We start from the raw sequence: 12311 nt of genomic DNA on the forward strand, positions 1-12311 counted from the left end.
AAAAAAAAGTAAAATCATGGATCTTCCCGTCATCGACCTCGACGTCTTCCTTCGCGAACCACGTGACTCGCAAGCGGTTCGCGACGAGTGCGACAAGGCGGCGGCGGCGCTCGTCACGTACGGGGCGCTGGTGCTCCACGACTCGCGGGTGTCGGAGCAGGCCAACGACACGTTCCTGGACCTGCTGGAGGACTACTTTGCGCAGCCCGAGGAGGTGCTCCGGCGCGACGAGCGGCCCGAGCTGGGCTACCAGGTCGGCGTGACGCTCGAGAACACCGAGAAGCCAAAGTGCGCCGTCGACGAGCCCTGCCTCAAGGTCATTGAGCGCCTGCAGCCCGAGGAGCGGCCTCTGGACATCTCGGCGCACGACCCGGATCCGAAGTGTCGCTTCTTCTGGCGCATGGTCGAGCAGCCGCCGTACGAGACCGAGTTCCCCGCCCTCAACGCTCCCAACGTCACGCCCGAGGCCCCGCACATCCGCGAGAGATGGGCGCCGACTATGGATCAGTGGGGCGGGCTGATGAAGAATGCGTGAGTCTGGAATTGTTCTTTTTGTCGTCGTTCTTGGAATGCTAACTCTGGTTCCTGATCAGCGTGTCTGAGCTTGCCGAGATGGCCGCGATCGGTCTTGGACTCCCGAGTGGAACTTTCAAGGACGCGGGGCGTTACGGGTAAGTCGTCTTTCTGCTATGTGCTTTGCCACGTCCAGTAGTTCGGTTCGAATGGGTCTACGGAGCTTGCCTTTCAAGGGGTCGCTAAATTTAGGCCGCTAACTCTCTCCCTCTCTCTCTCTCCCCCCAGTCCACATCTCTTGGCGCCTACAGCTTCCGACTTGAGAAAGTATGGCAAGGAGGATACCATCCTGGCTGGGTTTCACACCGATCTGAATTTTCTGACGATACACGGTCGCTCTCGCTACCCCGGGCTACACATCTGGGCCCGCAACACGGGCAAGAAGATTGCGGTCAAGATCCCCCCTGGAAACCACCTCCTCGTTCAGGCCGGCAAGCAGTTTGAGCACCTCACCGGCGGCCTCGTCAAGGCTGGATTCCACGAGGTTGTCGTCAACAAGGCGACGATGGACGTGATGGAGAGGAGGAAGCGAGAGAACCCCGACAGGCCACTGGTCCGAATCTCGTCCACATTGTTCTGGCACCTGTCGTCTGACTTTGACCTTGTGCCAATCCCGAAATTGGCTGAGAAGGCAAAGGCAGTTCGTGCCGAGCAGTTCAATCTAGGGAGGGATGAAGGCGAGGAGGTCGAGTACCCGCACATGAAGGTTGGCAAGCAGGTTGAAAAGTAAGAGGCCTCTTTTTTTTTTTTTTTTTTTTTTTTTTTTTTTTTTTTTTTTTTTTTTTTTTTTTTTTTTTTTTTTTTTGTATCTTCTCTGAGCTTGTCTCTTTTCATCAACATTCAAACTAAAGAGATAGGGGCGCCAAGAGGTCGAACCTCATTTGAAACCTTGAGGATCCGCCCGGCCTGCAGCCCTATGTAGCATTTACGCAGTGTCCTGGTGGCAGGCACAGCCATGTTGGACAGGCAAACTGACTCGGGAACAGCACCATTGGGGGTCCAACGGCAGCCAATCACGACGGGGAACAGCACTGAAAACGGTCGAAAAGGATTGTATGATCTCCGCTCGGTTGTCCGGCAGCCCCAAACTGGGGGCACGCTTGTTAACTGATGCTCGGTAGCTTCGGATGGGGCTGTCAGTTAGTTTATGCCTATTCTGCCCTTTTGCAGAATACCCGGCAACATGGACAAGTGATCCCCTTTTTTTTCGCATAAAATCTCATTCATGCGAGCGGCACAAGGTGGTATGGTTCCGTAGCAGTAAATAGAAAAAATACCCTGTCGATCGCAAGCTTCAGCTACGGATGATCCACACCGAACTTGCCGCCAACCAGACCTCTGCAAGTAACAGTACGGTTGTGTACCCCCCTTTTTTTTTCTCTCTCTGTCTGTCTTGTGCTGTAGTTGCGCTAGGAAAAGTACCCGTCTTGCCTGATAGATGGCTATAGGGGTGGGTGTACAATCAAAGCGGCACATGCGAGATCCTTGAAACCAGTACCGCGCCTAGCGATGGAAGGGGGGGTTTTTTTTGGGGGGGCGATATTGTGGATGGACGGCATGGGATGTTCTGGAGCGGGCAAACAGCAAGTACTCCATCATGAAGTGAGGTAGGTCTTGGAGATGTATAAAAGTAGACAGCCTTTCCGCCGTTGAGATGGATTTTGGTCCTCTTTCTCTCCTCACCGGCCTCTGCCATTTGCTCTTGTTGTGTCTTCCTTTTCCTTTCTATCTTTCTTTTTCTTTCCTTATTTCCTATCTGTCGCTCTGTCTTTGAGCTTCCATTCTTTGGAAAAACTGAGTTTTTGCATCCTGTCTTTTTCTTTTTTGACCGTATACTTTTTCCCCCCATCAAATTCGTTTCTCATCTCTTGTCCTTGTTATTGTGTTTGTTCCAAGTTCTTTCTTTATCACTTTAACCGACCGTCAAGATGCAGCTCACTCTCACTTCGATCCTTTTTGCCCACTCTGTGGCGGCGGCCGCTGTGGCCGCCCCGTCCCCGGCCGCGGCTGCCCCTGGCTCGGAGCCCGAGATTCTCAGGGCCGTGTACAAGCGCCAAGTCCAGGCCGTGTCGCTCGTCCCGGCCAAGAAGATCTCCCTCAAGTATGGCGGCGAGGTCGTTTCGGGCAAGCCGCTCCCCATCACCGGCGGTCCCACGCTGGGGGTCGGCGGCGGGTCCTCTACAAAGGCCAAGGGCGCCACCTCGGCCTCGATCGACGGAAACATGAAGCTGCCGTCGGTGGTGCTCGAGACCATCCCGAGCATCAAGGGCGTCTCCTGCACCACCAAGGGATCCGTCATCATCCCCTTCACCGACGCGGCCGACTTCGCGTCGGCCAAGAAGCAGTGGCCCGCCAAGGACTTTGTCGTCGTCACCACGAGCGATGGCAGCTGCGCCGCGGACGGGCAGCGTGGCTTCTACTCGGTCAGCGCCCTCGCCTTCGACGACAAGAAGACGACCGTGACTGCCACCGCCACGGTGGCGGCCATCAAGGACGTCATGAACGATGCCCAGGTTCAGTGGAAGACCACCCCCGGCGACAAGGCCAAGCGCAGCCTCGACGTCGACGTGGCCGTCGACCTGTCGGGCAAGAAGCTGGTGGACCAGGGCCCCTTTTCCGTGACGGCCGACGTGGCCAAGTACACCGGAGACATCAGCATCAGCGGCAGCCTGAGCTTCGACTTCCTGAAGCTGAAGCTGTCGGCCATGTCGGTCGACCTCGACTACAACTCGGCGCTGGCCCTGAACCTGACCACGGCCATCAAGGCCACCAAGGCCACCACCGAGAGCCTCAAGTTCGAGCCTCTCGACGCCACCGTCTCTGCCTTTTCCATCCCCGGCATCCTCGACGTCGGGCCCATGCTGTCGTTCGGCCTGGGCGTCGAGCTGTCCGCCTCGGGTTCCGTCACGGTCAAGACGGGCATCCTGACCACCTTCACCGACAGCAAGGTGCACCTCGACTTCCTCGACTCCAAGTCCTCGACCGCCACCGGCTGGAAGCCCGTCACCACCATGGACAACACCTTCAGCGTCGACGCCAGCCTGCAGGTGAACCCGTACGCCGAGCTGACGGTCGGCATGGGCGTCAAGGCCTTCTCGGGGCTCGTGGACCTGACCGCGTCCGTGGCCACCAAGCCGACGCTCGTCAACTCGTTCAACGCCCACGCCGAGGTCACCAGCACCTACAAGAGCGACACCGGCATCACCTTCTCGGCGCCCAAGAACGTCGACAAGGAGTGCAAGAACGGCGCCTGGTTCGCCAGCACCCTGAAGTTCGGCGTCACCGCCTCCATCGGCACCCTCAGCGCCGACCTCTTCTCCACCACCGTCCCCGTCTTCCAGAGCCAGTGCTTCAGCTTCAACCTCATCAAGCGCGACGAGCTACCAACCACCCCGGCCCTCTCCCGCCGTGGTCTGACCGGCAGGAGGATCGCGGCTTACTAAAGAAAAGAAAAAATAAAGCTGGCGAGTGCGTGCGTTTGATTTTGTTGCTTGTTTGATTTGAAGTTTTATGTCCCAACAGGATGCGTAGGAGATTGTTTGTTTCGAATAGCATAGATGGGGTTGGTGTTTTGATGATTTGTAAGACTATATAGACTTGGAGCATGTACCATGACAAAATAGAGAGTATTTGCGGAGAGCCATCATAAAAAAAAAAACCGTTCCATTTTCGCTAGAGGTGCATGTCATATGAAAGTGTCTATGAATCAAGACTATCAAGATTGTCTTTGAGTGCAATATATGCTGCTTCGTGATTATGGCGCGTTTGCACTACCCAATCTGGTTGTTATATCAAGTATACCACATCATAGTCGTCGCTCAACTTGCTGGGATGACCCTCACAAGTAAAGCAGTGCCAAGCTGTCGATGTGTTTCTTCATGTCTGTCCTGTTAGGTATCTTTGAGGTATAGTAAACTCAGAGTGTCGTCAGACACCGGGTCTTACATGACACGAGCACATTCAAGCCGGTCCGGGGATGTACAGTAATATGGCTAGCCCTCTCGAATACGTTGTTTCGGTGCACGACTAATACTTCTTGCACGGTGACTGTTTGGCTCTTGCAACTCGACGGTTCGGCCTGCAAACTACGTATCAATCATTGGCAGGACATCAGAAACCCATTGTCAACTAGACTTGGATATACCGCGATAGCCAAAATATTTTACATTATCAAACATAAGCATACTCTGTTGACGGATCGAATGCCAACACCGTGCAGTATCGCAGTGAGACAAAAAGAGAAAAAAAGAAAAAAGTGGGTTATGATATACGTACAGAATTGTTCCATGTCGATCATTAACGAACAAGACGTGTGAGCATCCCAAACAAGAAAATCAATCCTCCGACCAAAGCACCCCGACCCATGCTCATCCCACGCAAATCATCGACTTTTGAGTTGCAATCATACAGGCACCTGCCCGGTAGGGCGATAGGGCTCCATACCAACAGCAGGATCCCGCCCCCACCCCCGTGCTGGCCTTGGGCTGCTGCGGTGCCAGCGATGGGGTTCGGGATGGACGTGTACGGCTCCCGTTGTAGCAGCCGGGGCCGTTGCCGTACACGTGGCTGCTCGCGGGCGGCGTTGGCGATGTTTTTTTTTTTTTTTTTTTTTTTTTGTGGTTGTTTAAAAGGGGGTGTCTTTCCATACACGAGAGGATGGTCAATAATATTCGCTGTGCCAATTCGTGTGTTTGATTTTGGTGTTTTTCCTGCATTTGCCCAATTGCTTGATCCTGTTGCAATTGTCAAGGTACTTTCTTGGAAAGAATTTCAATTTGTACAAATTACTTCTTGCAACGGACGTTCATGATATCTATACCACCTGAGTGCAAAATACAATCGACGATGACTGCTTTACCATGGCAGTGCCAGACTCTCATCAGCTGCGCTTTACACGGCGGACTGTTAGCTCGTATTTTGCCCATAACAGCCACCGACTTGTCAACGTGTCTATACAAAATACCAAGATTAAAGGGAGACCATAAGAAAACCAGATTGCTGTGCCTCAACTCTCCCGGAATTTTTCTTTACCGCAGTTTCCACCGGCAGTTGAGCCACTCAAAAGGGGAACCGACAGAACCAAGCGACTCCGCCATATCACATCAACAATGATCTCTTCAGGCAGGTGGTTGAAGGACATTGGAAAAGGGAATCAAGGTCAATGTAAAAATGTCAACATTTTTGACTAGACTAGACAAACAAGCATTTGGGGGTTGAGAGAAGCAATTGAAAAAAAAAAAAAAATAACAAACGTGATCAAGTGCCTCGGAAACTTGTACCAGCCGACAGCGTGCGCCACCTGGTGCAGCCTCGAAAAGGAAGTTTGTGGCTTGTTCAATGGAAGCTAAGCGCTCAATTGTAGCGGTTAACATGGTTCATAAGAAGATCAGAGAATCCCCCTCAAATCAAAAATAGATACCACGTAGAGGATGTACGAACGATCTTCGTCAATGGCGGGTGTTGATCCGNGGAAAAAAAAAAAAAAAAAAAAAAAAAAAAAACGAAGAGGAAATTCACCTGCTTTAACCAAAAAGCACTGGACGTACAGTAAACAGCCGTCTACGCAGATCCGATTCATGTGCTTGCAAGAGATGTTTGGCCTTCCAAACGTTCCTTGCTCTCGAGTCTTGACCCAATGTCTGTCTTTTGCTGCTGCTGGCCTGCCCCCTGGATTCTGAGCTCCAGCATTCGGGCGGAGCTGTGTCGTCTTGACTCAAACAACCGCCAATTAATTACTATACCTCCGCTTAACATGGATTGGAATTTCCCGCGTGTTTGCTCACCTGGCTCAATTTCAAACAACGAACCAGACAGCCTTTTTTTTTTTTTTTTTTTTTCTCTTCTTCTCTTCTCTTCGCCATCAAATTGGCAGCATCCCAAGGAGGGTTGCATCAAACTTGAGCCGCGCAACAAGTTCTATGTACTGTAATTACCTGCCTACCCGAGATCCGACTTGCCATGTAATACAGCAAGTACCCCACACCTCTCTCGCTTGCTTAGCGCTGTCCGAAAGAAGGTTTCAGATGCTACAGCTTGTTGGGCCGACAGCAAGGTAGCAATACTCGCTAACCCCTTTTGTTAGTGCGGCGTTTGATGAGGCTCGCATTTCCCCATCTCCTGAGGATTGCTTCCTTCGAACCGGTTTACCAGAGAATAAGTAATTACTAGAACAGATTGAACTACAGTAATAGTTCGAGTAATGTCAGTGTCCTGCTTTTTTTTTTTTTTCTCTCTTGCTGTTTGTTTGTTTACGGACGAACTTGGCTTGCGGGAACCGTTTCATCTAGAGTAGGAATGTGCTTAACCTAGCGGCCCGACCCTTAGAGCATTTATCCGACCAAGCAAGTAAATGAGACTTGAGATGTAACTTGGGGCACTTTAAAAAATTCAACAGATCAAGGACCGTCCTGACCTTGACCCTATGATCTCCGTGTTCGGTTATCACTTCTAGATTTACCAGGTCGAGACACAATATTTTCACATAACAATAGGATCCCTGCGTGCATCTTGGATCCTCCTTCTCCAAGTCTGTCAGCCCACCATTCCCAGCTTTTTGGCTCCCATGGTAACTTGGGATGAATTCACCAGAAGATGAACCACCCGTTCTATATCGGTCAAGAACGCATAATCTTATTGCGGCCAGCAGTTCTTTCCAAGCAACCTTACTTTTATTTTAGTCTTGCTTTCTTTTTTCTTTTTTTGCTTTCCTTCTTCAACGGCGCAGGCCAAAAAATCGCTTGGCCACCGGTTGATCGGCTTAGGTCAATTTGGCGCCGCCGGAGAAGCCTGTGACACGACATATGGCTCCGCGGCCTCCGCGGCGTTTTATCTTGCAAGTATGCGTGCTCTGCACACGGAGCGAAATCCTTGTCTTGGCAGTGAACTGAACGCTACATTTCGAGGTCTTTTTTCCCCCCTCAGGATTTGCAAACATAGGTAGCGATCTACGCTAGGTTTTAGGCGACTCATCAGCAGCCACACAACAGACGAAACGAATTGGTATCGAGAATGGGGCAAGAAGATGCGAATGAAAAGTCCCCATTCTTTTGTGGACTTTTGTGGATCCTGACCTCTAATTCCGGCCCAGGAGGAGGTTAGATGACAAACACAACCCAGGGGTTTTTGACGAACAGTACAGTAGTCACTAGGTTTCTGCGACATCATCATCATGTTAGCGTCGGTTCTCGCATCTGCCAAAGCTGCATCGCATCCCTTGGCATGCTCTTGACAGATGCGCCCTTGGAGAAAAAAAAAAAAAAAAGAGTCAAGATGTTCTAGTACTAGGTTAGTTACCCATCGCTTTGGCGTCTCTTCTTCTTTTGCTCCTGGCAAATGTCTATATCTGAGATCATGGCAGGCATTCGCTCTGCGAATTACATCGAGACATATGTCACAACACTGATGCGTATCGCGTCAAGTTTCAGGATAACTGGTTCGGCCAAGCCCGCATCCACTCGCTGGATGCAGCATCCATTTCGGATTTTCGAAACCCCTTTCAGCCCACCCTGCGTGAGCTTGGCTTCGTTCATGGGCGAGATCCACGGGGAAGGAAGGTTAAGCTTCTTTACTATGGGACCGACTGTAACGGGAGAAGCTTAATACCTGGCGTCCTCAGGAACAACGATGATGGGGTTCGTAGCCATGCCCCCGGTAAGCCCGTGAGAATTCTGTATATAACGAGCCCGAATCTCCTTGTAGAAGTTCGTCTTTGTCCTCTTCCAGCCCATCCACATCCACAGCTTCAATCATTTGCACTTTCTTTACACTTCATCGACCCGCCGGACGGACATTCTTTTCTTGGACGATACACTCTTTGTTATCCATCAACTTTCTCTCATCAGATCTTACGCCCTTTTGTAATTATTTTTTTTCAAAAGCCTCAACAACAAAAACCCGTCAAAATGAAGTTCTCCGTTGCGTCCACTTTCGTTACCCTCCTGGCCGTCGCCACCGCCGCCACGGTTGAGACCCCCGAGCAGTCCCTTGATCGCCGTGCCGTTCTCCTCATGGAGCGCCAGGGTGCCAACGGCAACAGGCCCGTGCCTGAGGGATCCTGCTGTGTTGGCAACCTCTCGCTGAAGCAGGATGTCTGCCGTGTCAACGGCCAGAACGGACGCTGTGTCCCTTCTAGCAGTGCCAACTGTACGATGGCCTCCCAAATTTCTTCTTTTCCCCATTCTTCAAGGAAAAAAAAAAGAACTTTTATACTGACATTCAAACCACCAAAAAAAAATAGGCAATGCTCGTCTTACCTGCATTCAAGATAGCGCCCTTACCTGCGACCCCAACAGGCAGGAGCGTGGCCGTCCTTTCTGCCGCCCTAGCAACGGCAGGAAGCGTGACGTGTCGGAGGCCGAGGCCGACATCATCGACGCTGAGGACGCCGAGGAAGAAGAGTAAACTATCCTCTGAGGGGATGTTTGTACTTTTATTCTTCTGGCTTTTTTTTTTTTTCCTCCCCTTCTCGGGTGTAATTTTTTGGAGAAACTTTTTGGGGACACAGGGAGTCCATAGGAAGTGTTATTTGATTGAATAAACAGCTGTGGCTGTTTTGGTGAAACATATCTTGGTCCACTTTGCCTACTTGTGTGAATCGTGTTCCTCAACCCTTTGGATGTTTTGTTTGTTTCCTCCTCTCCCCTCCAGAAATAAAACCGTTGGCACCAAAAAAACAGGACCAATGATGCAGTCGCTTTGCATCGTTGCAAGACGCAGCCGAGCTCAAGAATGTCATCCGTTATCCGCAGAAGGCTGCAGGGATGTAAAGTTCAGCTGAAAGGTTTAGCGTGCCTCTGGCAATGGGACGGTCTGACGAACGGGGACCAACGCTAAGCAATCAATCGAATCGCCTTTATTATTACTATCATTTCTTTGTTTGCTGTGTCAACCAAACTATGACATGCCAAGGCACGTGCTAAATCCCCTCCCATCCTTCGTTTCTTGATTTTCTTTTTGGGTTTCGACGGTGGGAGGCCTCTAAACCTAGTTCGTCTTGATGTGCTGTAAGTGCTGTAAGTGAAAAAGTCTGAATCCGCACAGCTCGTCCAATTCAGGACCTTGGTGATGTCGATCTGTGGGGTTCTGCCAGAGGCCTACCCAGTAGTTCTATGTACAATCTTCAGCTTGTTGCCAAAAAAAGAAATCCCAAGGCACATGGAAACCTTGTTGATGTTTGTTGTCAATTCATGTACATATTCGTGCAGTATGTATGGTCCGGGGCTGACTTTCCAAAAGACCAAACACCAATCACTGAACATGAAGCATCCTGCACTTGTGATTAGCCAAGTTGCGACACAAATGAACCCCATCACTTATACAGACCCGGGCGGTGACAGATTATACTTCCTTGGCGTTTTTTTTTTCTTGTCTGGTAGATTCGGAACAAAAAAGGCCCTATCACCCCAACGAAGAACAGAGGCCCAGTTGGACGAACCCGAGCTCAAACATAATCCCGGAAAAGCTGAACGCAAATGGGATCCGCCGTAAGGCAGCACTTGCGGATATCTCCAGGTCTCACCCTCACCCTACCTTTCAGCCGCTCTCCACTAGTCAGTTGACTTGTGACACATACGTAGCCTAGCCAAGGACCAACCAAAATGAGGGCCTGGTGAATTTCATTAAAGAACAGTGGGATCGGCCCTGGCGTTTGAGTTGGCTGCTGCTTTGTGTCTTTTCATTCCTTTGACTCGACAAAGGTGTAAAACTGCAAGACATTCCACGGGGCTCGTTTGCTACAAACAAACGGCCAAAACAGTTTTGGTGTGGGTGTTTTACTACGTAAATAACAACCGTTCGGCCATACCAAGGACTGCCAACTAGTTCTCCTCTATCTGGTGCAACTGTAACCAACGAACCTATAACACGAACACCGAAACAACAACCGATCAGACACCCCCGCAGAAGCCTACTACTTGGTTTCTTTCAAGGCGGGCGTTCGACAACATGACCGCCATGAAGAACAATTTCTGGGCCTTCAAGGACGCAGATGGCAAAAACCGAGCTCATGTTCCAGCTACGCCCATGTGGATCGCCATCATCCGGGCCGTGCAGCTGGTGAGTGTTGTGTTGCCGATTTAGCAAACAGTTCAGGAGGCAATAGAAGAGAAAAAAAAAAGACAATACATGCTGACAAGAACCTTACCCCAGGGTCTCGCGCTTCTGATCCTTATTCTTACCGCCGTTGCTGCAAACAAGTTTAGAGTTGCGGTGAGTGGCCCGCTCTGCTTCGGGTACTGTTTCCTTTGTCTACCTTGTTTTTTTTTTATTTGACTGACGTTGTGGTTCTTGTTCCCCTGTTCAGTGGTCCAGCCTTGCACTCACCTGGTTCACGTTTGCGTGGACTCTTTTGCATATCGGATGGCTTTTCATCAGCATCTTGATCGTTCCCCTGATCTACAACATCTGGGGCCAACTGTAAGTCGATAATGACACCCTGAACATTGCGACACGCAACCGCGATAAACACCAGCACTATCTCTAACCCGCACTCCCTTTCTTTGCTCTCCAACAAAGGGCCGTTGAAATCCTGAGCGTCATCTTCTGGCTGGCCAGCTGGGCCGCCCTGGCCGCGGACGCCGCCGCCATCGGCGATTACGAGAGTGTCTACGGCAGCAGGGGCCGCACCGCCGGTATCACCAACGACTTCAGCACCGGTTCCGGCTGCATCAAGGCCTCTGCGGCGCTGGGAGCCCTCGAGTGGATTCTGTTTGTCGTCACGCTCGTGTTCTTTGGTAGGAATTGTCTTGAGATTTTCCGCTTCAAAAGGCAAAAAAAAAAAAAAAAAAAAAAAAAAAAAAAAAAAACCAACGATTACAGTCCTAAAAGCTAACTCGCTGCGCTTTCCGCGTTTCCAAGTCATGGCCCTCATCCGCTTCCAAAAGGGCCACACCACCACTACCACCACCACCACGGCCCCCGCTGCCGACCCCGAGGCCGCCGCCGGCGCCGCGGAGCTCAAGACCGGCCCGGACCACCTCCACACCACCCAGCAGCAGGCCTATCCCGACCACGGCGCGCAGGCCCAGCAGGGATTCGTACAGCAGCCCGTGTCTGCCGACCACGTCCAGCCGCAGCCGCAGCAGGGGCACCAGGTCCAGCCGGCCGCGTATTCCTAGGGAGAAATGAGCAAATGGCTGGAGAGCGTGCTCCTCAAGTTCTGAGGTGCCCTCCCCCCCTTTTTGGTTTTGGCGAGCTCTATCAGTCGCTTCCTTTTGATGGAGAGGGCATGCGACTGTGGGCTCTACAGGGTGGGCCAAAGAAGACCTGCGTTTTGGTGGGCTTGGAGAGGATTTCTTTGCTTCTTGGCGGTTGTGCTTTATACCCCAAAAAAAAACGTAGAAGTTTTTTTTTTTTTTTCTTTTTTTTTTTTTTTTGTTGTTTTTGTTGTTGTTTTTGTTGTTTGTTCGTTTGTTGTTTTATTTTGAGTACAGTCCCGGCCAAGTTTACATTCCTTTAAGGGCCGATACAGAGCATTAATTGATATTTGCATTTCATTTTTTTATCAGTCCCGGAATGTATCAGCATCAACTTGCTTGCTATTGCTCCGACTACGGTGGAATGTGCTCGTTGTTATTTTTTTGACTTGTAAAAACATCACTGCATCACATCACAACCCAAGAAGGCCTACGATTTGTGGAAAGGGCAGTTGTCATTTAGTGGCTATGGACAAAAGGACTGATGATGAGAGGCAATGCCATGAAAGACAAGGATGTCTTCCTTCAACCTGAATTCCAAATCCC

At 50.8% G+C, this 12311-nt stretch overlaps 4 protein-coding genes across 4 annotated transcripts; all 4 read left to right on the forward strand.

The window, feature by feature from the left end:
* Positions 1-16: 16 nt before the first annotated feature.
* On the forward strand, positions 17-1303 carry PpBr36_06467 (uncharacterized protein; the record flags this gene model as incomplete). The annotated part of the gene is made up of 3 exons (XM_029893612.1): positions 17-531; positions 594-671; positions 802-1303. The coding sequence occupies 3 exons, from the start codon at positions 17-19 to the stop codon at positions 1301-1303; spliced, it is 1095 nt and encodes a 364-aa protein (XP_029746067.1).
* A 1198-nt stretch (positions 1304-2501) lies between these two features.
* PpBr36_06468 (uncharacterized protein) lies at positions 2502-4016 on the forward strand (the record flags this gene model as incomplete). The annotated part of the gene is made up of 1 exon (XM_029893613.1): positions 2502-4016. The coding sequence occupies one exon, from the start codon at positions 2502-2504 to the stop codon at positions 4014-4016; it is 1515 nt and encodes a 504-aa protein (XP_029745471.1).
* A 4458-nt stretch (positions 4017-8474) lies between these two features.
* Positions 8475-8973, forward strand: PpBr36_06469 (uncharacterized protein; the record flags this gene model as incomplete). The annotated part of the gene is made up of 2 exons (XM_029893614.1): positions 8475-8715; positions 8810-8973. The coding sequence occupies 2 exons, from the start codon at positions 8475-8477 to the stop codon at positions 8971-8973; spliced, it is 405 nt and encodes a 134-aa protein (XP_029746061.1).
* A 1488-nt stretch (positions 8974-10461) lies between these two features.
* Positions 10462-11687, forward strand: PpBr36_06470 (uncharacterized protein; the record flags this gene model as incomplete). The annotated part of the gene is made up of 5 exons (XM_029893615.1): positions 10462-10626; positions 10720-10779; positions 10874-10986; positions 11086-11303; positions 11428-11687. The coding sequence occupies exons 1-5, from the start codon at positions 10516-10518 to the stop codon at positions 11685-11687; spliced, it is 762 nt and encodes a 253-aa protein (XP_029746236.1). The 5' UTR covers positions 10462-10515.
* Between the last annotated feature and the right edge of the window lie 624 nt (positions 11688-12311).

Source organism: Pyricularia pennisetigena (assembly GCF_004337985.1).
Source record: "Pyricularia pennisetigena strain Br36 chromosome 4 map unlocalized Pyricularia_pennisetigena_Br36_Scf_6, whole genome shotgun sequence".
Lineage (NCBI taxonomy): Eukaryota > Fungi > Ascomycota > Sordariomycetes > Magnaporthales > Pyriculariaceae > Pyricularia > Pyricularia pennisetigena.